Consider the following 24,855-nt stretch of genomic DNA (forward strand, 5'->3'; position numbering starts at 1 on the left):
ATAGGCTGTTGTCTTTAAGATAGTGTCTATCTCTAGAACCTGGAGATGCAGCCTCGAAGTCAGCATGAAGCTCAAGCTAGACTAACACTCACATTCCTATCTCACTTTCCAAGTAGTAGGATTACAGGTATGCACTGCCACACCTGACTTCGCAGTATTTTTTAATGAAAACATATATTGTCGGAGGTTTTTCCCCATAGCAAATGTTTATTCTTCTGAGCTATTAAAAGCATGAGGAAAAGTAACATGTCTGAATCTGTCCCTTAGCTTGGCCCTTTTTATGTCCGACTCGGCTACAGGCAGTAACCAACACAGAGCCAGGGGCCAGCTTCCTCTGCAGGGGTGGCAGATGTGAAGGAACTCCAGGTCCTCTTAGCAGCTCCGTCACTGCCCTGCTTTGTTTCTCTGGCACTCCCGCAGTATCATGAGGCTCTGCAGCTGTGCCTAGAACAGAACATGACCATCACTGAGGAGATGGCAGAGAAGATGACCGTGTCCAAGGACTCAAAGGACCTGTCTGAGGAGTCACGGCGTGAGCTGCTAGAGCAAATTGCCAACTGCTGTATGCGCCAGGGCAACTATCACCTGGCCACCAAGAAGTACACACAGGCTGGGAACAAGCTGAAAGTGAGTCTGTCTGGGCCACAGAATCTCAGCTGGGCCATTTGTTGGGCACTTGGGCACCTGCCCTGCTGCTACATGTACCTCTGAGTATCCTGAGCAGGGTGCAGCCTTCCTAGCTAGGATGTTGAAGGACTGGGGAGTGAGATCCATAAAGGCCCTTACAATGGTGCTTCTAGTGGAGATAGACTCACAGTATTGGGTCCCATTAGCAAACTCGAACTGTATTATCCTAAAGTTTTTCAAAACCTACACCTGCTCAACTGAGCCCTGGCCCTTTCTCTGCCTAGGCCATGAGAGCACTGCTAAAATCTGGAGACACAGAGAAAATTGTGTTCTTTGCGGGCGTCTCAAGACAGAAGGAAATCTATATCATGGCAGCCAATTACCTACAGTCCTTGGACTGGCGGAAGGAGCCGGAGATCATGAAGAATATTATCAGCTTCTACACCAAAGGGCGGGCCTTGGACCTCCTGGCTGGCTTCTATGATGCCTGTGCCCAGGTACAGAGCTTCTGTAGGGTCCCAGCAGGATTTCAGGGGGCCTATAGAACCCCTTTAGGTCCTCAAGGGTCTCTTTGGTACAGGTGGAGATTGATGAATACCAGAACTATGACAAGGCTCACGGGGCATTGACTGAGGCCTATAAGTGCCTATCCAAAGCCAAGGCCAAGAGCCCCCTGGACCAGGAGACCAAGCTAGCCCAGCTACAAAGCAAGATGACCCTAGTGAAGAGGTTCATCCAGGCCCGAAGGTATGTCCTCTTGAGGAACATGTCAGGAGGGTAATGGCAAGCTCTCCTGGGGGAGCTTCTCATGTCCTCCAGGCCCTCTATTTGTACCCCAAGATTCTCCACTTTCCTTCAGAAAAGTTCAAACTGATTTTAAGAGATCTAAACAGATCTTGGTATCAAAGCACAGGACCCAGCACTGAAGGTGATGAGTGTATGTTAAATGAATAAATTAAGCAATTAGCATAATTCATGGGAATCAACAAGTCTGTGTTTCTTTTTTTTTTTTTTTTTTGGTTTTTCGAGACAGTGTTTCTCTGTGGCTTTGGAGGCTGTGCTGGAACTAGCTCTTGTAGACCAGGCTGGTCTTGAACTCACAGAGATCCACCTGTCTCTGCCTCCCGAGTGCTGGGATTAAAGGCATGTGCCACCAACGCCCAACCAAGTCTGTGTTTCTAACAGATATTCTTCTGGTAATTCTTGAACAGCTAAGTAGAATTCACTGTTGCCTGTTATACCTGAGTTTCTCTCTGGAACTCCCTCAGGATCTCAACACCATCTTGGGAAGATTATTAATATCACAGAAATTAAGAAAAAAAGACTGATGTAGGAGGAGTGAGCATAAGTCAATAGATATGTGTAAGAGGAGCCTTGGCCTGGTCAGGGGCTGAGTTATTTTTCTATTGCTGTGAGGAAACACCATGCCCAAGGCAACTTATAAAAGAAAGCACTTAATGGGGGCTTGATACAGTATCAGAGAGTTAGTCCATGCACACCTGACAGGAAGGTTCTTCCTAGCTTTATCTGCCTGTGTAATGTGGCACATCTTTCTCCATGTGCCACCCTCCCATCTGCCCCTTCTAAACAGATCTCGGTGTCAAAGCACAGGACCCAGCACTGAAGGTGATGAGTGTACGTTAAATGAATAAATTAAGCAATTAGCATAATTCACAGCAATCAACTTCACACACACACACACAATGCCACCTGAATAAAGTTGCTCCTGCAGGACAGGTGCCTATGCCAGCTGCTGGCATGCAACATGTTGTGGGTTGGGCTTAAGCCTTGTCTGCCACTTTGTTAGGACATACACAGAGGACCCCAAAGAGTCCATCAGACAGTGTGAACTGCTCCTAGAAGAGCCAGACCTGGACAGCACCATCCGCATCGGGGACGTCTATGGCTTCCTGGTGGAACACCATGTACAGATGGAGGAATACCAAATGGTAAGGCCACCCTGTTTATCCCAAGTCCTGGTGCTCTAGAGCAGAGACCTGGTTGTTGGTAGAGATTATTACTGTTTCCTTTGAGGTGACAAGCTCACTGTTCTAGTGTGCTTTCTATAGCTTTGATGAACACCATGACCAAAAGCAACTTACAGCAGAAAGGGTTAGTTTACCTTACAACTCCTAGTCCATCACTTGGACTAGGATTTTGGAGATAGAACCCAAGCAGAGCTGGGCGTTTATGGCACACACCTTTAATCCCAGCACTCGGGAGGCAGAGACAGGTGGATCTTTGTGAGTTCAAGGCCAGCCTGGTCTCTTGAGCGAGTGCCAGGATAGCTCCAAAGCTACACAGAGAAACCCTGTCTCGGAAAAAAAAAAAAAAAAAAACTTTGGGCTGGAGAGATGGCTCAGTGGTTAAGAGCACTGTCTGCTCTTCCTTCTCAGAGGACCTGAGTTCAATTCCCTGCAACCACATGGTGGCTCACAACCATTTGTAATGAATCTGGTGTGAAGACATACATGCAGACAGAACACTGTACATAATAAATTAAAAAAAAAGAACTCTCAAGGGTTGCTGTTCGTGTTAATCACAGTTCACTGACAGCCATTGAGAACCTGAACATCCGATGGCCTCCCACACGACAGTCCCCTTACAAATACGAGAGAGCCCCAGACCAATGACTCTAAGTGCCCCTCGTAGCAAAGGCCTTTCTCTTACCTGGAGCAAGGATGCTTTCCTTGGCAGCTGGGAGCTGATGTTTAAGAAACCTTATTACCATGAATGAATGATATATGGCTGCCTTGTTTTCATGTGAACTAAAGAAGTAACTGGTGGTCACATTTATTGAGCCTTCAAGTCTCCACTGTTCCTCTGTTCTAGGCCTTTAAGTATCTTGAGGAGATGAGGAAAAGAATTCCTTCAGCCAACATATCATACTATGTGGACCAGCGCACTGTGGACACTGTGCATCAGGGCCTGGGCCTCCCGCCATCCCGCATCTTGCCCGAGCGGGTCCGGCACAATAGCATGGAGGACCACAAGGATGTGTATGAAGAGGTGATGGAAGAGGTGGAAAATGATCCCTGACAGTCCTGGGCCCCTACTGCTGCTGGGAGAAGTCTTCCAGGAAAGGCAGCTCTTTTTGGTTTTTGTTTGTTTATTATTGTTTTTAAATTCTGCATTGTCATATATGAGCAGGGTGGTGGGACATGGAGCCCAGCCACTGCAGCCCAGTGGGAGTATGCATTTCTGGGTCTGCCTCAGTTCTGTACTTGGAAGGAAGACTGCATTTGTGTTTTGAAGTCATTCCTTTAGCGTTCTTGACTCCAGGTGCTTGGTGGCTCCTGTGGGTTTTTGGTTTACTTCTTTTTAGAGGGAGTTAGTTCATCTTTCCCATGTTCTCCCAACAAGACACTCAGAAGCTTCTAGAACTTTGTGAACTGAACTGCAGTTGGTTACTGGGGATTCTTCTTACTGTTAACCATGCCTGTAGTTGGCTACCTGATAGACCCAGCAGAGCTGGGTGCTCCTGAGAATACAGCAAGGACCACCTGGGGCAGGCCTGAGCCCTGAGGATTGTGCCCTATGCACCAGAGTAGGGACTGTAATACCACGCACCATCCATGGCTGTTCACACTCCTGTTGACTCCAAATAAAGTCCATTTTCTCAGGTCTGTTCTCTCAAATACCTGTACTCCTTGCTGCCCCCTATGAGGACCCATGTAGGTCCTTCCAGTGAGCACCACAAAAACAGACTATGTGGTATCTGCATCCCTGTTTATTCTCACGGAAACACTGTCAAGAAGCCCCTGGGGTCCCAGCCAGCTACCCCTGGTCTGCTGTCCTAGCATCCCCGTCGGGGTACAGTTAAAGCTAAGTATCTGTCCCTTCTCTTCACCCTTGAGGCCCTGGCCACAAAGTTCTGCTCTCAGGAGGAGGAACCTCTTGGATCCCACACCCCCAGTCCAAATTCTGGTCAGTCTAAGGCTGTTGAGTCCCATGGCACAGGCCCTAGTATCTTTTGCTGAACGCTCAGCCTTTCCAGAACATAAATTAACAGCAAGGTCAGACTCATAGGAGCACATTGGGACCAACCAGCCCCTCCAGACCTGGCTCCTCAGAGGTCTCCTCCTTCCAGTGGGGAGGACCGAGGGGCCATCTGGGCCCCTGTGGAGTCCTCAGGGCTATGGAGAGGAAATGGATAGGAGCTTGTCTCTGAGTCTCTCCAGAAGCAGCAGAGCCCTCATTGCCAGCTCCCTGCAGTCCTCGTCCACATCCTTCTCAGCCACATCTGCCAAGGTAGAAGGAAGTAAAGAACAAGTGAGTAACATGGGGCCAGCTAGTCCTTCCTTCTCCTTCACAGTTTTCTCGAGGAGCCACCTGCCAGGCTTCTCCCAGCAAAGGGCCCTAACCTCCCGGCAGCAGTGTCACACAGGCCAGGTACACACAGTTCAGCAACCCAAGCACTGACCTGGGATAAAACCAGTCAGGGAAGACAACCTGGGGAGCCCAGCACATGACCCTGAGGAGAACCTGGCCTTGACCAAGATGGCTGACAATGGGACCTGCTGTGGCTAACCATCACAAACAGCAAAGCAATAGAAGATATGTAGGACCTCTGCCTGGCCAGCGTCCTATGGAAGCCACAGTTTGATGCTGTATCAAGGCCAGTCACAAAGCCTCATGGGAAGCTGGGGTTCTGCGTATGGTCTTTCCAATGGGTCTGGGGTGAACAGTCACAGAGTCTGCAACTGACTTTTTAAAAGATTATGTAGAGAGGTGAGACATTACTTGAGAGTGGTTCTACATGGAAGTTTCTAGCGTCCACTCTACTTCCACATAACCTGTCTGCATTTGAAATCTTTTTTTTTTTAAGATTTTATTTATTTATTTATTTATTTGTTATGTATACAACATTCTGTTTCCATGTGTATCTGCACACCAGAAGAGGGCACCAGATCCCATAACGGATGGTTGTGAGCCACCACGTGGTTGCTGGGAATTGAACTCAGGACCTCTGGAAGAGCAGTCAGTGCTCTTAACCTCTGAGCCATCTCTCCAGCCCTGCATTTGAAATCTTAAATCAGGTTTTAAAAACAGGTCTTAGTATATAGCCTCCAGACTAGGGGCTAGCCTAATACTCACTGTGTAGACCAGTCCAGCCCTGAGCTCAGGCTAGCCTCTGCTTCCCAAGTACTGGGGTAAAAGGCCTGCACTACTATGTCTGGCTTTGGATATGGGAGCATTCTGAAGGAACAGAGTCCCATCTGAACTGTCTCTGTTGGGATCCTTGTAGTAGTCCCCAAAGTGAACAGGGTAAGGATTGTCTCCTTGATCCCCACATTCAGGTCATCACATTTCTCAGAGCTAACACAGGACATACTCAGACTGGCTGGCCTAGCCCCATCTTTTCCAACTACTCCACACACCTGGTGACACTGTTGCAGCCCAGACACTCACCTGCCAACCAGGATCTGGCTTCTAGCAGCTCATCTGGCAGGTCCCCCAATAGCCGCTCTGTGGGTACACTGAGGAGGACAGATGAAACAGCGGACAGCAAGCCCCGTCGAACATAACTACCAATCAAGAGGGTGGGGAAGGATGAGATGTGACTCTGTGGATGGAGCCTCCAACTAGCCTATGGAAGAAGCTCCCACATGTACCAAGTCCAGCAGGCCAACCTGCAACAAAGATCACTCCAGCCCTGTCTGAGCCCCCTCAGGCCTGACAGGCCACTTCTTGTTAGGAAACATTAGGCATGCTGCTTTGGAGACCCTGTGCTTCCCTGAGCCCCATGTGCCACTCACGTGTCAACGTGGAAGCGAAGGGCCCATACAAACTCCAGCAGGGCCTTACCCATAGGCACAGCCACCTGGAAGTCAGCAGAGGAACAGCTGGTAAGGGCATTTGCTGTGTGTATTTCCCACACTTGCACTGCTCGTCTGTGTTGAGGGGATGGCATGCAATGCCTTGTGGAGCTTTGCACAGACCTGCCCCTAAGGCCAAAGGGAGGGGAGGATGTATTCTGCGGGTGCAGTGCCCATGCCTATGACCTTGACCACCCTGCACTGCTCACAGGTGGGAAATGAACAAACACACAGAGATCAGGTCCTGTCGTGAACAATGGTAATTATCCCTGCACCCCACTGCTGTAAAGCTATGTGGTCGGGCTTTCAGTTCCCATTTCCCAACTCACTGTGGTGTTAACAGCCAGGTACATCAGGGATGCTAAGGTGTGGGCCAGTCTTCCAAGTACCAACTGATCATCTCCTAAAAGGTCGAAGGTCACCAGAGGCCTACAACATAGAGCAGAGTGGATGGGGCAGCCCCAACACTTAATGGTTGGCTAAGGGCCCAGAAAGAGGGTTACTGACAGAAACCCAACCCTTGAAGGCTCACATAGCCTTCCTCCCACCTTCCCACCCTGGGCCAGTATGGCAAATGATAGCCACAAGATGAAGGCATTTCCAAACACCACAACATACTTTATGCTGCCAGGCACAAACCAGGCCCTGAGTCAAGATCACACCCTATGCTGTCACCAAAATCTCACATGCTGAGCATTCAGGTAGCACTGGCGGCGGCACCAGCACCTTCATAAATCCAGTGCAGATGTCTATGCCCCCACCACAAAACTCAATAGCAAAGGGACCTTCCAGAATATTCCGTATCATTTAACTCAGGCTTATAAAAGAACCCAAGCCCTCATTTATACCCTGTCGTGTCACAACCACTGACCACCAGGGTGTGTCTAAAGTTCCAGAAACCTCACCTGTCAAAGTGTTGAAGGAGGGGAAAGAAGAAGTAACCAGCCACGGAGTTGAATTCATTAGGGCCACCTGTCAGCTCCCTCCGAGGACAGCCCTACCAAACACACAGCATTAGCCAAGTGCAAGGCTACCCGCCCCACAGTGCAACCTCCTGAGGCTTGCCCTGGCCTCTCTGGGTTTCAGGGCCCTCTGGAGAGGGCAGAGTCTGACTCAGGCTACTGTGGTCTGACAGCAGAATCCCAACCCTGCACATCAACAATTCAGAGCTATAGTCCACACCATGGGAAGACCTAGGCATTGTCTTTTAAATTTAAATTTAAATAACCTGGTCTCCAGCCCTGAGCTGCAACTCAATTATCTCCAGATGTTGCCATACTCCCAGAGTCAATTTTTATTTCTGAGTGGCACTCTGAGATCCTTTCACTTCTATGTTTTAAAATCATGCTGCTCTGACATGCCCCCCACTTGTACACACACACTCACTCAGAGGTGCCCCAAACACTGGCACTGACCCTGCCTGTGACTGGCCTCTTTCAGTCAGGCAACACCTAGAGGAATCCAACTGTTCACCCTGCCACCCATAAACAAAAGCCCCATGTCTTCAAGGCCCTGAACAGAGCCCTGCTGACCTTGGAGAACCTCCGGGTCTTGCTTTTGATCCGCTCTTCCACAACCACCTGCCAGTCAGGAGTCGCAGCATTGCCAGGCTGAGAACTAGCTAGTGCTGGTGCACACAAGGTGCCAGAACCAGGGGGACCATGCTGGGAAAGCCTCTGGAGGCTCCGTGGCCGAGACAGTGCCTGGGCAGCCAGAACAAGGACCTAGAGAGAAAAGGCCCAGTACACAAGGTCAGGAGAGATGGCAGAGAGGTTCGGAGCACTCACTGCCCTTGCTGAGACACAAGTTTAGTTCCCAACAGAGTCTCTTGATGAACCTGGAGCTTACCAACTCAGCTGCTGGACAACAAACTACAGGGGTCCTGCTTTCTCTGCCACCCTAGTGCTGGGATTACAGGACATGCCATCACATGCAGGATTTTATGAGTGCTGGGTTTCTAAACTCAGGCCCTCAATGTTTTTTCAGCAAGTTCTTTATGGACTGAGCCATCTCCTCAACCTTCACTTCACCCACTCATAAGAGCTCAGTAGTTGCCAGGTGTTATGGCACACACGTTTATTCCCAGAACTCAGGAGGCAGAGGTAGGAGTATCTCTGAGTTAAAGGCCAGCCTCGTCTACAAAGGGAGTTCCAGGCCAGCCAGTGCTACACAGTGAGAACCTTGAGTTCAGTGTACTGAGCACAGGATCACTGCTGGCAACCCTCAAGACCATTCAGCTCGGCAGCTTTCCATCTCCTAAAAGAACACTGTCCATGTTAAGCACCAATCTCTGGGACCCTGGTAACCACCCCTCAGCCCTATCTCTATAAATGCACCACATGGATAGTGTACTACCACACAGCCATGCCACAGGATGTGCAATTGGCTTTTATACAAGATTTTAAGGGCTGTCTGTGCTGTAGTAGGTATCAGAAGTTTTGAAGTTTACAGCTGGGTCACACTCAACCACACAGAGATACATTTAGTTTCTCCTATAATGACAAATTTCATGTTGTATAAAAACTAATTGTTAACCAAAATACACAAACAAGGCTGGTAAGAGTTAGTGGTCAAGAGTGCCTAATGCTCTTGTAGAGGACTGGAGTTCAGTTCCCAGCACCGGTGCTGGATGGCTCCCAGCCTCCTATAACTCCAACTCCAAGGAACTCAACACCCTCTTCTCTCCTTCACAGGCACACGCATCTGCACATGAATATAAAGACAAAACACACAAACAGGGCCAACGAGATGACTCAGAAGGTACACACACACACACACACACACACACACACACACACAAATAAAAACATTTTTAAAGCCACACAAACAAAAGAAAAGACTCTGCTAACAGCTCTCAGCCCCCCACTGGTGAACCTGTGATGAGCTGACAGAAGTGCTTCAGCCTCTCACATCCCCACCAAGGAAGCTTGGGGGTGACCTTTGTCCATAGTCCATATAGGTCAACTTCCTAACTTAGGGCAGCCTGGGTCTGATAGGAACAGGGGTCTAGGTAACTTACATCCAGAATGTCCATGCGCTGCCGGAGGCTATAATTCAGGCCATAGAACTGTGTTGTCAGATATTTGGCTACCTAAGTAGGCAAAGGAGAAACCACTGTGCTAAGGCTCCAAGATTACCCAAGGGCCCAATCTGGGCACAGAATGGAACCACCAGGGCAATTTCTGATGCTCATGGTCTAGCCAGGGTCAAGCTAGGACTTACCTGCTCCGGGTCTGTGACCGTGACAGCCACTAGAGCTCTCTGGCGAAGTTGCTCAAACTCTGCCATGCAGGTCTTCTCTTCCAGGTGCAGTAGCACCTTGGCCAGCTCCACACTCACCTGCACAGGGCCAGGAATCAAGATGCCTTCAGCTCCATATGCCCAATTAGCAATCCAGTGCTACCCTCTTATATCTAGGATACAGATGCCACAAGGACACCTGCCACCCCAGGGTTTCCCTCCTACCCCCAGTCCCCAGTCCCCAGCCCTCACTCCCACACCCCCTACCCAGCTTACCCTGACTGACATATCCTCTTACTTCTCACCTCCCGAGTGGCCTCAGGGCTCCTATAAACCAGGCCCTCAAGCACATTTAGGGCTGCCTCCCAGCGCTCCATGTCCTCAGATGTGGTCAAGGCTGCACAGAACCCAGACAAGCCTTAAGTCTCAGCACTGCCCTTGACTCCAGTGTGCCCAGAGTGTAAAAACAAGACTTGGCAGGTAGCTGTAGGACAAGGAGAAGTGGGGCCAGGCCCAGGTATCTCGAAAAACAAGCTATTGTGGGGTAAGCACAGTGATTTGACCCCAGCAAAACCCACCTTCCAAGCAGTCTCGGATATACCGGGGCTCTTTGCTGCTCTTCAGCTCTTTGTCCCCTGACATATCATAGGGGATGAACTCATCATCACTGTAGTAAGAAAAAGAGAAATGGGATCTGCCCATCCTCAGTAAGGATTTAGGTTCCCTTTTATGTTTTACTCCTCAAGGGTAAGACCCTGAAGATACTAAAACACCCTCCCAAGAGCCTGACCCCTGTGGGAGATGGGTACATGAAAAGAACAGCGTGACGCTGCCCAGGCTCACACTGCAGACTAGCAGGAAGAGGAGTGTGCTAGGAAATCAGCACCTATGCAAGGAGCACTTCCTGCATGTGGTCAGCACCCCCTACCACCCCCCGCCCCACCCAAAACAGAATGCCACCCTCAACCAATATTTGAACCCACAGAGGCCAAGGAAATCTGCCCTACCTGTCCAGCTCTGAGTCAGAGCCCTGTGGCTGAACTGAGGGGACATCACTGTCCACTGTCTTTTCAGGTGTCTCTACAGGAGTCTCTGTTACAACCGAAGCCAGGGATGGGCCTCTAGGAAACAAGCAACAAGAGTCACCCAGGTTAGTCTTGTGCACCACATATCCCACAAAGGCTTCTATTATCTGCCCATGTCTCCCCTAACTTTTGTCAGAGGGACCAGGATGGGGACCAGGATGGGGACCAGGAATGTGGAGATCCTCACCCTGTCTCGGAGGAGCAGGCACCCGCAGGCCCAGGGGTTGCCAAGGCCAGCATCTCACGGCTCATCTCATCATCTTCGTACTATTGCAGATATGTTGGAGTCAGTGATGCCCACAGGCTGCAGAAGCCACCTCACATGGATAGCCAGCCAAAGCCAGCCCTTCTCACATACTGCTCCATCTCATTTAGCAGTCTGGCCTCAGAAAGCCAGTCGCCTTTTCTAAAGCAACTTCTGAATGTCCACCTCAAGCTAAGCATGCTCCTAGGTGTGCTGAGCCTAGAAGCCTCTTCCTCCCTCAGGATTTGGAGACCCTTGACTGCTGACATACCCATGGACAGGGTATGCTGTTGAGGTGGCACTTCACACCTGCCTCTGCTATAGAAGTAGGAGAAGCTACATCTATAAGCTCGCAGTTAAACCATGGAGGGCCCAACATAGTCAAGGCCCACACGGTCCAACCTGGTAGTGCCCATGCCAATCAGTGGTCAGTAGAAAATGACACCCCCTACACACTGCCAGCTCAGAGCATCTCTACAGTCCTCAGGGCTCAGAGCACCCAGGTTCAGCAGGCCAACCCCAAGGCAATGGTTCCTTCAATGTTGTCTAACCAAGCCAGGGAGCATATCCTGCGGAGTGCATAATCATAGACTTGGCCCTGACCACATACAGACCCACTCCAGCTACCACCCACATTAGAACTGGCATTAGAACTGCCTCACACATTGAGCCTTGGCCCTCCACATGCCCACCACGGGATTCTCCTCAATCCTAGATCCCAGGAAACTGATGTACTAGAAGTGTAGGTATATCAGCAAGGGAGACCCAGAGCCCTGTCACCTGGAGGACATAGAGAAGATAGCCTGCTCACTTGGAATTTCAGGGGAGGCCCCTCAGGATGGATCCTGGAGCTGATGACCTCGGCCACAATCATGCCCAAGCGTCGAACAGGGGGCAGGCTGCTGTCGAGACGGCACTTCACACCTGCCATCATACTGGCCAGCAATTCTTAAAGCACCAGACATGAGTCCTGAAGGGTCCTCAAAGGGTTAGGGGTCAGGGTGTGCCCATGCCACAACCTGCTTACCATCCTGGATGTCCTGCAGCTCCGGCTCTCCGAGGTGCGCCAGGCAGACAAGGATGGCCTTGCTGATGTAGCACTGCTGCTCCAGGGGTGCATGGCGGACAGCACTGCTGTTGCCCCATGTCTCTAGCAGCTCCTTAAGCACCTGGCAAACAGCAGAGCCTCAGCCTGTTCAAGCAGCAGCTACCCCACAGCCACCCAAGTCTCAGGTCATAGCCCACAGCACTCCCAAAGGGCTCAGCATAAGTGAAGCTGGACCCGTCCTTCCCATCAGAAGACAGTCCCTCCACTGCCCTTCTCCCCGGGCCACCATAGGCTTAGAGGTTCAAGTGGTGCTTACCTGAATGAGGAGCGGCCGCCGCTGACTGTCTACAGCCAAGTACCCCAGCAGGCTCTGCAGCATGGGTGTCTACAACAAAAAAACGAATCCTTTCTACCAGGCAGGGTCTGCTCCCTGACTTTCTCTACAAGGGTCTTCAGGAGTCCAAGAAGAGAAATGGGATGGAATGGGACTGTTAAACTCCAACCTCCCACAAAACCAAAGAGCCAGCTTCCCTCCCCAGTTCCCCGCCTCAGCACCACCAGTTTCAGGAGATAATTTTTCTACTTTCCATTTCAAACAAACTTTAAGAACTCAATGAGTTGTTTGCCAAATTTCAGACTTCCTGGTTCTCGTGGTAGAGGAGGCCTTCAATGCTGGGTTTTTCCATCCAGACATACAAGAGCATCCTGTAGCTGGGCATTGGTGCCACATGCCTTTAATCCCAGCACTCAGGAGGCAAAGGCAGGCGGATCTCTGAGTCGAGGCCAGCCTGGTCTACAGAGTGAATTCCAGGATAGGCTCCAAAGCTACACAGAGAAACCCTGTCTTGAAAAAACAAAAACAAACCGAAACAAAAAAGAGCATCCTGCACTCCCCATTACAACTCTCTGGGCTTCCTCCTTTGGAAAGGCTTCTGAACCTAGAGTCCATCTTGTTATTTCTATCGTTCGTGTGTGTGTGTGTGTGTGTGTCTGTGTCTGTGTGTGTGTGTGTGTGTGTGTGTGTGTGTGTGTGTGTGTGTGTGTGTGGTGTGTGTGCATGTATGAATATGCCGCAGAGCCCAGAATAGTGTCAGGTCCCATGAAGCCAGAGGTCCAAGCATTTGTAAGCTTCCCTATGTGGGTGATAGGAGCTAAGTCAGGGTCTTTCACAGGAACAGTATACTCCTAACCACTGAGCCATCTCTTCAGCCCTTTTTTTCAAATTTTTTTTTTTTTTTTTTTTTTTGCTTTTCAAGACAGGGTTTCTCTATGTAGCTTTAGAGCCTATCCTGGCACTCGCTCTGTAGACCAGGCTGGCCTTGAACTCACAGAGCTCTACCTGCCTCTGCCTCTGCCTCCCGAGTGCTGGGATTAAAGGTGTGCACCACCAATGCCTGGCTAAACTATTCTGTGTGTATGTGTGTCTGTGCACATGTGTGTGGGGGGGTATGTATAAAGAAGTATGTAGGTTGTCCATGTGTGCTGTCACATGCATGTAGGTCAACCTCAAGTGTCATTCCTTAGGAGCCATCCAACTTGTTTTTTGAGACAAGGTCTCTATTATGTAGCCTGGCTGTCCTGGAACTTAGAGACCCACCTGCCTCTGCCTCCCAAGCTCAGTGGTGAGGTAGGTTGAATGACAATGGCCCTAATATGCTCATATATTTTAATACTTGGTCTCCAGTTGCTAGATCTGTTTTGGAAGGATTAGGAGGTGTGGCCTTGTTGGAAGAAGTGTGTCACTAGGGACAGGCTTTTAGATGGCTAAAGACTCCATTCTCAATATTCCTTTCCCTCTCTCTGCCTCCTACTTTCAGAGCAACATGTAAACTCCCAGCTGTTCCTGCCATTATGTCTTAGCTCTACCATCATGGACTCTAACCCTCTGAAACTATAAGCCCAAATTAAATACTTTCTTTTTATAAGTTGCCTTAGTCATGGTGTCTTATCATAGCAATAGAAAAGTAACTAAGACAGCTGAGATTAAACGCATGTGTGACCATTACCATCTTGAGATAGGGTCTCAGTGGGACCTGGGACTCACCAATTTAGCGAGGCTGGCTGGCCAGTGAGCACCAAAGTTCATAGTCTGTGCCTCTCCAGCCCTGGGATGACAAGTATATGCCACCATACCCAGCCTTTTATGCAGATGCTGGGGGCTTAAACTCAGGGCCTCTTGCTTGTATGTCAAGAACTGTGTGAACTAAACTACCTCCCAAGCCCCATTAGTTACCCACTTTCATAACTATTTCTAAGTCCACAGCCTTATGGTGAAGGAATGATTGCATGAAGTGTACTCTGGCAGTTGTAGTTCTTGGTTTGTGACATCATCCCACTGACTTATGATTTGATGGCTTAGAACAGAGCATTGGACCCAGGAATAGACAGCTTGCATGCTCTTTCATCAGAGGTCTGTGGGGATAATCTCTGCCTCCATTTACCTAGAACCCCCACTGCCCACATGCCCTCTTGGAGGATGGCTTCAATGTTAAAGTGGCTCTATCCCTTCATGAATACACTGCAGCTGTACCCAGCTGCCAACTCGTGTTACTGGGAGGACTCTCCAGGGCTCCTGCCTAAGCTTGTCTGCATGTAGCAAGTAGAAGGTACTTCAGTTTCGCCCTGGCTCCTCACACCTTGGTCCTCCACACAGGAGCCAGACAGTCCAACTGGTTCACTTCTGCCCAGTCTCCACATATCCACCCAATCAGCCTGGCCTTACTGTCCTCTTGCTCTCTGGCCACCAGGGGGAACCCCTACCAGCTCAGGCTTTCTGCACAGCCAATCAGTTAGCTCCCTGGTATTCCAGTTCTCAGAGGCCAGACAAATCCTCAGAGCCATGCCTCCTCCTCCAAGCCATCCTCCTGCCCTGCCTGCCCCTTGGTGCCAGCACCTGCCACATCACCCCATGTATTAACTAGCCTACACCTACATCTGCTTCCTTTCCTGTAACATGAACTTAAGATGATGAGGATGGGGCTCTTCTGTGCACAGTGGATGCTCAGTACCCAAGACAGAGCCCAATGTCAAAGAAACACTATGGATGAAAAGGTGAGCAGGACAGGTGTCCTCTGCTGCTGTCCACTTAACTGGCTATATCCTGTTCCTCGTTCTCTCTTGCTTTGACCTACTGGCTAGCTCTGAGCTAGAGCTTCCAAGGCACATGGACAGAGGCAGTCATAGTCATGTCTGAGGTACTCAGCCTCTGGAGTCCTGATGCATCAACCCCTCTTGCACAGAATGGAGCTGGTGAAGGTTACTTCCTGGGTAGTGTGGAGACGTGTGACATGTGACATGCTCACTTGGTGCCCAGGATGCTGCAGAGGGGCCTACCATTTTGCTGGCATCTCCTAGGCACCTGCTAACTATACTTGTTGTTTATGTTGTTTTGATTTTCCCCTGTGGTATTGAGGATAGACTACAACACCTTCCATGCCAAGCACACACTGCTTTTTAATCTCTCTTCTTTTTCTTCTTGTTTAGGGTCATTGAGACAGGGTCAGGCTGGCATCAAACTTGCTGCATAGCTGGAGATGGCAATGGTCTCCACCTCCCAAATACTAAGATTACAGAAGTGTGCCACTATGCCTAGCCCCTCCCCCTTTTTTTGAGACAAGATCTCACTATGTAGACCAGGCTGGCCTTGAACTCAGAGATTCAACTGTCTCCACCTCTTAGAGTGCTAAGATTAAAGGAGTGTGCCATGCACCCAGTTCCCCTTACTCCATTTTGAATAACAATTCTTCCTGTGACTTGGAAAGCCTGCAGGCCCCACCATGTCCTGCATTCTCACCGTATGCTGGTACTGCAGGAACAGAAGCTTCCGGGTCATCACAAACTGAGCTTTCTTATTCTTCACCACCAGGTTCCCCAGTAGTCGTGACAGGACTTCAGGCCTGTGAGGCAGGTTTGGAAGGAGCCTGAATCACAAATTGGCCTCAAAGGGAAGAACAAGGAAAAGCAAACAGTATGGTGCCCTGTGTCCTGCCACCTGCTCACTCTGAGAGTTTGGTCAAGCCCTTCCATGACCTGAGTTGATCCTTAATCTTTCTTCTTCCCAGAACAAATGTGAATGCCCATGGAAAGCCCGGGCCCCACATCAAAGCTGAGAGGACCAACCCAAGAAGGGGGTCCTTCCCTGCTCTGCCAAGGCCAAGGATGAATGCTTCTCTAGAACAGGGAAGCACACCTTTGCTGTTAAGAGCCAGAAAGTACACTCTTAGACAGACTTACTCTCCAAAGCAGCCACTCAACTCTGGTAGTGGCTGAAAACAGCCCCAGACAAATGTATAAATGAAACTTTATTTACAAAAAACACCAGCCTGATTTGGCCCAAAATAACAATATGCAGAAGCCCAAGCTAGACTACTTCAGAAAGTAAGATTGTGGCCAGCTGCCTCAGCCACACAGATAGATACAGCAGGGCTTCCTCCTCGTTACTTCTTTTTATTACATGTATTTATGTGTATATATTATGTATGTATGTATATGTCTGTATGTGTGTGCGTATGTCTTGGTGTGTGTGTTCTATGTGCGTATCTGTGTCTGTATGTGCATCTGTGTGTGTGTGTGTGTGTGTGTGTGTGTGTGTGTGAATGCATGTCTATGTGTATATGTGTGTGTGTTTCTGTGTGTGTGTATCTGTTTATCTGTGTCTGTATGTATGCGTCTGTGTGCATGTGTATGCCATATCAGGCACACCATGGAAGTCAAGAGAATAACTTGGAAGAACTGGTTCTCTCATTCCACCATGTGGGTCCTGGGGATGAAACTTGGGTGCCAGCCTTGATAGTAAGTGACTTTACCTGCTGAGCCATCTCACCAGCCCTGATTGTTACATCAAATCCCACACAAAGGCCAGTACGGTAGCACACACTTTCAATCCCAGAACTTGTTAGGCAGATCTCTGACTTTGAGGCCAGCCTGGTCTACATAGCAAGTTCAGGACTACATAGTGAGATTCTGTTTTAAAGAAAGAAAAACAATTGCACACAAAGTCATACAGGCTAGGGCTGTGAATATGGTTCTATAGGTAAAGTGCCTGCTGGACAGCATGAGGACCTGCGTTTGATCCCCAGAATCACTAGAAAAAGCCAGGCATGGTGGCACGCACTTGTACCCGCAGAACCAGAAAGGATCCCTGGGGCTTTCTGGTCAGCCAGCCTAATCAATGAGCTCAGGGTCAGTGAGAGACTGTCGAAAATAAGGTAGACAGTTCTTGAGGATCAATACCTGAGGCTGACCCCTGGTTCCATATGCATGTGCACATGCAAGCATTAGAAAACACACACACACACACACAAAAATTTAATGTTTAAAAAAAAATTAAAGAGACATAAAGGTTTGCGCCGGGCGTTGGTGGCGCACGCCTTTAATCCCAGCACTCGGGAGGCAGAGGCAGGAGGATCTCTGTGAGTTCAAGACCAGCCTGGTCTACAAGAGCTAGTTGCAGGACAGCCCCCAAAGCCACAGAGAAACACTGCCTCAAAAAAAAAAAGAAAAGAAAAGAAAGAAAGAAAGAAAGACATAAAAGTTTGGAAAGAAGGAGGGGACCCCTAAAAATTTGAGAACGCAAACCTATGTAAACTGATGTATGGCTTTAGCACAGGGAATAAGTACATAGGAGACAGCCCACCTGACAGACAAGATTCAGAACCTAAAGTGGACCTGGAATTCATGGTGCATGCCTGTAATCCCAGATCAAGAACAAAACAAACAAGAAACCCATAGGACTCTAGGTGGTAGTGCTCTGCTGAGGGCCCAGTGGACCTCAAAGGATAGAGCCCAGAACTTATTTTTGTTTTTTTTCAAGACAGGGTTTCCTCTGGGTAGCCCTAGCTGTCCTGGAACTAGCTCTTGTAGACCAAGCTGGCCTCGAACTCACAGAGATCCACCTGCCTCTGCCTCCCGAGTGCTGGGATCAAAGGTATGTGCCTCCACCACCTGGCTGAGCCCAGAACTTATGGTGAAAACTATTACAAACACACTGGGAACCCACCATGAACAAGCAAGGGACATCAGTAAGCAATTCACACCCATACCTACAACCAAAGAATGCAAAGTCAACATCGAGTGCTGCCTTGTGCAGAGACAGACACTGGGAACCAGGTGAGCTAGCAATGCACTCAGAAAATTCAGCCAGCCCAACAGGCTTGCTTCCAGCAACAAGACTCATAGATTCACCTCTACACAAAGATAAGTAAACAGAAGGAAGTGACCTGGAATCTGTCAGAGACAAAACCAACACAGTTCACAGTGAATGCTCACAGGGATCGCAGAGTCCCCACAACAAAGAAGAAGCAGATCAATTAATGAGCCAATGAGACCACAGTGAAGGAAGTATGACAAGTATTGGGGTTGGGATCACATCAATGGCCAGCCTGGAAACCAATGGCCAGCCTGAAAATGCAATGCTAAGAGAGGATAGGCCACCCAAACTGTGTAGGACATGGGCTCTCATATGGCACCCAGGAGAGCAGCATGGGGAATGGCAGCAATGGTAGAGTCTATCCTTCCATCCTGAGAAACAATGGCTGGGAGAGGAACTGGCTGCTTACCTGGGAGCGGCCTCTACAAGCCCTGTCAGCACAGCCTCCACTGCTCGGTCAGGCACTTGCTCCACCAGACGCCAGCACACCCGCTGCCACAGACAGCTGTCCTGGGTGAGCACTGTCAGTTGGGGCACCAGCACACCCAGGATCTCTTCTGAGGGGGACACAGAGGCCCTAAGCTTCAGGAGCCACCTTAGCCAGGGGGCAACAGGGGTACCCAGTGTCCACAGCCCCACAGCCTCACAAGCATGGGCAAGGGTCAACTTACATGTCACTGTATGGAATGCACATATGGTATACATCCTGTACATGACTCTCACCCTCCTCTAAGGGTGGGGAAGGTGTCAGGGACTACTTACTCTTTCTCCCCTGGATGCAGACCTTCCCTAAGACTCGAGACACAAAGGAGACAGAGCAGTCTAGGCCACCTGGAATGAAAAGCAAGATCTAATTGCAAAAGAGGTCATCAGGAAAAACATTATGGACATCTGACTAAGGATAGAGACTTTAGCAGCCAGGTCAGTCATGGAAGCTCCAGCTATCTGGAGCGAATGTGCATATCTAACACGACAGGAAATCTAAGTGGAGCTGTTTTTAAACTTGAAAATCCAGTAATAATAAGCTTTAAAATCATTACATACATCATCTCAACTATTAAAATAACCCTACTTACATTACTGAAGAGGCCCCAAAGCCAACTACAGAAGCTAAACTGGCTCTAAGCAAGCTATAGACATGGCAACAGCCACTGCCCATAAGGTCTCCCTCCTGGATTAAGGAGCCACGAGAAGGTCAAGAACAAGGGGAGATGGGGTGGCAGCCTCCCACTAGTAGAGCTGAGATTATGACATCTTCCAGAAAACAGGCATGGAGCCAGATATATGATGACCTAAGGACAGGTACTTAAGAGCCTGCAAGGACAGAATCAAAGCACCACTAAGAGTAGAGTGAGACCCTGTCTCAAAAACAAGACAAAACAAAACAGACCAGAAAGTGGTTGCTGGAAGAATCTAGGAAGGACAGTGGCTTGGGCCAGGTAGGGGCCATGCCAAGGCTCTAGAGGACCAGCTTCCTCTGGGGTCACATGGGTAAGGGACACAGGAGCCCTCGGGGTGCTGGGCTGAGCCCAGCATGGAAGCAAGCCAAAGTGGAAACTCAGCTAGGAGCAGGCTGAAAGAAGGCAGCCATAGTAGCTCCAGACAAACTCAGGTATGCTGTAGTGTGCACCTGGCAGGCACAAGAAGGAAGGGAGAATACTTCAGGAAGAGGCAAAGGCTCAAGCCATCAGTCACTTCCCAGTATCTGACAGCTCACTCACCTAAAAATCACAATGGCTCATCCCCCATACTCATTCCCAAGGTATATACCCGGGAAAGCCAGTTATCATGTCCCATAGAAGGCAGAGCTAGCCTTGGACAAACACAGGTGGTTGCTAGAGATCTCTGAGCAACAGGTAGTTCCCCATAGTGCCCGACAATACATGTGAAAAGCATCTGCCCTCAGACCCAAGAACAGTCAATACACAGTGGACACTCAAAACCATCACCACCAAAGACACAGACAAGCAGACTCAAGCAAGCAAGGAGGTGGACCTTAGCAAACAAGGACAGCTTCTAGGATATACAAGTGGCCAGGTAGGTCTCAATCTGGTGGCTTTGCATAACATCCAACTAAGAACTAAAGGAACCTAGGGTCAGACCCAACTCCCCAAGCTCAAAAGCCAAGAGAGAGATGAAAGTCTATCGGGTGATGTGATATTGTCAGGTAGCATCTAACCTACTGATAGCCCCACCATACTATTAAGGCCCCACGGGCTTTGAGTCTTACTTCAAGGGGAGGAAGAAAATAAAGGTGGAGAGAGTCGTTGAAGCAGGGTGCTCACCTTGGAGAAAGTTCACAACTGCCTTTAGTACTTCCACAACCTCCTGGCCAAGCAGAGGGAAGTAGTTCTGGGGGAGGAACTGGGTCAGGTTGTCCTGCTGGAGAGAGTTGCCCAGCCGATCAGGCAAGCCCACCACCTTGCTGAGCAGCGTCTCCTGGAACAGGGGGAAGCTGGGCTTTGTCTGAGGTCGACACTGCTCCTCCATTAGAGCAGCCACTCTGCCCTTGCTCAGAAATATCTCCAGCAGCCGAGCCATCTTCATCAGACGGAAGCTAGGGCTAAAGTATAGCAAGTGTATTAGGCAGAGCCCTCAGCCCCCTCTATCCTGGTGTCCCTTCTGGCCATAATCAGTCCTAGAGCTAAGAAGACAGCCCTACAAGCATGAGATCCTAAGTTTGATCCCCAAAACCCACATTAAAAAGCCAGCTGAAGCAAGCACAGTGGCACATGCCTTTAATTCCAGCATACAAGAGGCAGAAGCAGGAAGATCTGTGATTTAAAAACCAAACTGGACTACATAGTGAGTTCAAGGGACAGTCAGAACTACTATAAAGTGAGACCTCCCCTGCCACCCGGAAAAAAAAAAAAATCAGGTAAGGTGACAAGTGCTTGGAGTCCCAGCCCTGGGGATACAGAGACAGGTGGATCCCTGGGACTCCCTGGCCAGACAGCTTAGCTCCCAGCAAATGAAACACCTATCTCAAAAAAAAAAAAAAAAAAACCAAGGGGCTGACTATGGTGGAGACAGAGGGAGGAGAATCTCTGTGTGTTCAAGAAGGTGAGTGTGGTCTAAAAGTTCCAGGACAGCCAGAGCTACAAAATAGAGACCAGGTATCAAAAAGACCAAAAAACAAACCAAAGAAGAATTAGTCCCAACAACTTCATAAGCATTTACATTGGAACTCATCAGCCGAAGAAAACACTCAATTCCACTGCTGAATAGCCAGTTACTAGTAGGCTGTCCTCACGGACCCTGTACAAACAGACACCACCATTTCTTCCTCTACTCCGCACTACGCTGGCTTGGATCACAACAGTTTCTTTTTTCTTTCTTTTTTTTTTTAAGTTTTGAGATTTTATTTCATGTGTGTGTGGGAGTGTTTTGCCTACAGGTATGTCTGTGTACTACATGTGTGCATTGTCTATGGGGAAAAGGGCTTCAGATCCTCTGGAACTGGAGTTACAGACAGTTGTAAGCAGCCTTTGTGGGTGTTGGGAACTGAACCCAAGTTCTCTGGAAAAGCAATCAGTACTCTTAACCTCTGAGCCAGCTCTCCAGCACCCACCACAAGTTTCTAAAACCCAGCTTCTCAAAGTCACTGCATCCTCCCAAGAATTGCCACTTGATTGGATGTGGAACCTGGGACTAGGGGTCCATGGCAGCAAGACATTTAAAAACCTGCAATTGCACTGGGTGTTGTTGGTGGTGCAAATCTTTAATCCTTGTGAGGCAGAGGCAGGCAGATCTCTGTGAGTTTGAGGCCAGCCTGGTCTACAAAACAAGTTCCAGGATAGCCAGGGCTACACAAAGAATCCCTGTCTCGAAAAAAAAAAAAAACAGAAAAACAAAAACAAAAACAAAAACAAAAACCTGAAGTGTTCTGAGATGGACCTGAGGATGCCACAAAATTAAGGGTAGATCCAGAAAAGGACAGGGTGACTGACTACGTTTCTGGTGTCAGATGGGGGTGGTGAAGACTCTCTTGAGTTGTTGATTTGCTCCTGCTCTCTGCAATGTGGGTCCTGCTCTTCCTCCTGGCCTCCAATAAGAGGGAGGGAAGCCAAACTAAGATGCAGGGTCCTTTCCCTCTCAGAGCTGGACACAGCTACACTCAGTTCTAGAGTGTTAGGTCCCTTCTCAGAACTTAGGCATCCTGTTGCTCACAAGCTCCTCACCCAGCAGTGCTCTCAATGGCCTCCATCAGCACCAGGAAGGCTTGGTCTGGGGGGCCATCCAGGAAGAAGCTCTCCCAAAGCTGTTCCAGCTGGCCATCCGGGGATAGCTCCAGCCAACCTGGGCTCAGCTTGCTGACCAGACATCTGAGAATGGCTGAGAAGTGGATGGTGGTAAACTCCTCCTTTTCAGGGAGAGCTGGATCCTCCGTTCCACCCAGGTATCGCTTCAGGGTCCCCAGGGTAGAGAGGATGTGGCCTACATCCTCTGAAGATGAAAGGGTGTGAATGGCTTCTTGGACCGTGAGTCGGACAGCAGACAGTGCTGGGTCCATCTTGCAGGACAGAGCTGAGGGGCCCAGAAAAGCAGGTTAAGAGTCTCAAGAATTCTTCCCGTGGCACCCAGGAAGGAAGGACTCAGGCTAAAGAGAGAGGAGGGTCGGCTCCAAATCTCAGAAACCCCAGTAGCCCTCTTTTCTGCTCCCTGGAGCCTCACGAGATCTCACTCACGCTGTCCCTGCCTTCTCTGGGTTCCCCGCCTGCCGGGTGGTCTGACAGGGCTTCAGCCTCGGACTGCGCCCATTAGGTGGGTCAGCACCTGTGCCCTGGGGGCTGTCTCCTCTGTCAAGCTCGCTGGTACTTGGGTGAATGAGTGGCTAGCCAGGTTTTGCAGTAACTGCAACCCCAGCGTCTGCAGCTCCAGGTGAACACCCAGCCCCCTAAACACGAGGCCCTGGGCTAGCACGGAAGCTGGCCATCCCAAAGGCCGTCACCACGGTAGTCCCAACCGGACCAACCACGCCTACAGGGTTCCTCCGGCCCCCATGCTTCAGCGCCAAGGCCGCGTGCTCCCTCCCGCGCGCTGCTGATTCGCCACGGCACCGGGACCACGAGCCCCGTTCTGTGTCAGCCTAGGGCAGTTGTAGTTCGAGTCCCGGAGCTCACGTGGAACTAGCAAGGATATTTAGAGTTTCTGGGTCTGAAGCCTACGAGAAGCTCGGGATGAATCCGCGGAGGGCCGGCGCGCTGGTGACCGCAGCATCTGCGCCTGCGCAAGAGGAAGAAGAGGCGTGGCCTAAGAGACTGGGAAGGGTAAAGCCTGGGTAGGTGTGTCCACCTCTTTCCTCCCCGGTAGCTGCTGTTTTCTCTCTCCCCAGCAGTCTTACCTAGCTCGCTTGGGTCCGGCGACTTTCCACTGTAGAGCTGGGCTTCTTGAGGACGACACTAACCCTCAGTTGGGACTGTCAAGGAAACGAGACAAGTTGTGATGCTGATGCTTGCGGTGGGCACACAAGGCTGCATTGTTTAATGAGAACCCACAAACCACTTGCAAACTACCTTAAATGAAGCATCGCTGATTAAGTAGCCTCCCAGGGGCCCTGGCAGAAGTATGGAACATTCCATCATGGAAGAACTTTTCTTGACCACCCTGATCCGAAAGATATGCTAAGGTAGCAACACTTCAACAGGACCGAGTATGGGTGGAAATCTGGGCGATATGTATTTGTTTAACAACGTCAGGCAAATTTACCCTTCCTGAGGAGGAAATGAAGAACTAAGTACCCATTCGGGACTCAGCAGTTAAGAGCACACACTGGCAGGGCAATGGTGGCATAGGCCTTTAATCGCGGCAGAGGCAGAAGTAAAGGCAGAGGCAGGCGAATCTCTTGAGTTTGGGGCCAACCTGGTCTACAGAGCTAGTTCCAGGACAGCCAGGACTGTTATATAGAGAAATCTTGTATGGGAAAACCAAAAGAGGAAAAAAAAAAAGTGTATATTGGGAGCTGGGTGATATCTCAGAGCTTAAAGGTACTTGCTGCTCTTCCAAAGGTCCCAAATTCAGTTCCCAGCACCCATGGAAGTGTTGCTAATCAGCTGGCCAGAATCTGTTTGCTCTACACAGATAAAAAAGAACTGTGGGTAGTCAAAGATAAACTTTTCAAGTGCTACCTTTCTTTTCCCTCAGTGTTTGACCTTAGGGAGAGGCGGCAGCTGGCCCCTCTTAGTGTTAGGGGCCTAGAGGCATTGTGTATCTTAAACCTATAAGTATTCTAGCTCTTGTGTAGGATTCCTGGGCCCTTTCCAGTGGCTTTACAACAGTCAGGCAGACCTAAGCTATTACTGTAGGAGCTCTTCAGCCCTCCACAGCTTTACAGTTTTTTATAGACCTTTACTCTTGATGACAACAGTGTTACAATTCTTGGCCTGGGTTTAAGACCTCTTGGCTCTTTGGATCTCTCTGGCATCCAGGGCTGCAGCTTCTCTTGTCTGGTTTAGTCATTTATCCTCATTCAGTCTCAGTCCTCTGCCCTTTCTTGATGCCTCGGCTACTGCTTCTTCGGCGATGGATCACAAAGCTGGCTGTCCTGTCCCTTTTGTAGCCTGGCCTCCTGACTGCCCACTCAACACTGCCATTGCTCTTTGCTGCTTCTTTTTTCGCGATACCAGATCAGCCCACATTGCTAA

The 24,855-nt window shown here is 49.6% G+C and overlaps 2 protein-coding genes across 10 annotated transcripts in view; one reads left to right on the forward strand and one right to left on the reverse strand.

Moving 5' to 3' along the window:
- The window catches only part of Ift140 (intraflagellar transport 140), an 84,692-nt gene extending 80,441 nt beyond the window's left edge, over positions 1-4,251 (forward strand). For 2 of the 3 annotated variants that reach the window (XM_027425016.2, XM_027425017.2), the window contains 5 exons: positions 421-627; positions 912-1,124; positions 1,208-1,374; positions 2,435-2,576; positions 3,460-4,251. In XM_027425016.2, coding sequence (XP_027280817.1) covers positions 421-627; positions 912-1,124; positions 1,208-1,374; positions 2,435-2,576; positions 3,460-3,666 — 936 coding nt within the window. In that variant the 3' untranslated portion in view covers positions 3,667-4,251. The remainder of the gene's footprint in view (positions 1-420; positions 628-911; positions 1,125-1,207; positions 1,375-2,434; positions 2,577-3,459) is intronic. The other variant, XM_035447606.1, reaches the window with a different exon arrangement.
- On the reverse strand, positions 184-23,454 carry Telo2 (telomere maintenance 2). Of its 7 annotated transcripts, XR_003487041.2 has the most exons (22): positions 23,380-23,454; positions 22,393-22,738; positions 20,497-20,774; positions 18,974-19,042; positions 18,621-18,768; positions 15,857-15,959; positions 12,380-12,448; positions 12,043-12,184; positions 11,827-11,963; positions 10,959-11,038; positions 10,694-10,807; positions 10,265-10,353; positions 9,992-10,083; positions 9,669-9,785; positions 9,466-9,537; positions 7,979-8,170; positions 7,352-7,443; positions 6,776-6,875; positions 6,387-6,451; positions 6,040-6,155; positions 4,689-4,870; positions 184-444 (listed from the first exon to the last, which is right to left on the reverse strand). XR_003487041.2 is itself a non-coding variant. In XM_027425023.2 (21 exons), exons 1-21 carry the CDS (start codon positions 23,429-23,431, stop codon positions 4,764-4,766), a joined length of 2,580 nt encoding a protein of 859 aa, XP_027280824.1. In that variant the 5' UTR covers positions 23,432-23,454; the 3' UTR covers positions 4,340-4,763. The 7 variants fall into 7 exon arrangements, 6 of the variants coding, with proteins under 6 accessions (XP_027280824.1, XP_027280829.1, XP_027280828.1 ...); XM_027425023.2 differs by lacking the exon at positions 184-444 and having other exon boundaries at positions 4,340-4,870; XM_027425028.2 differs by lacking the exon at positions 184-444 and having other exon boundaries at positions 4,340-4,870; positions 23,335-23,434.
- Positions 23,455-24,855: the final 1,401 nt, after the last annotated feature.

Source organism: Cricetulus griseus, chromosome 7, assembly GCF_003668045.3.
Source record: "Cricetulus griseus strain 17A/GY chromosome 7, alternate assembly CriGri-PICRH-1.0, whole genome shotgun sequence".
In the NCBI taxonomy this organism is placed as follows: Eukaryota; Metazoa; Chordata; class Mammalia; order Rodentia; family Cricetidae; genus Cricetulus; species Cricetulus griseus.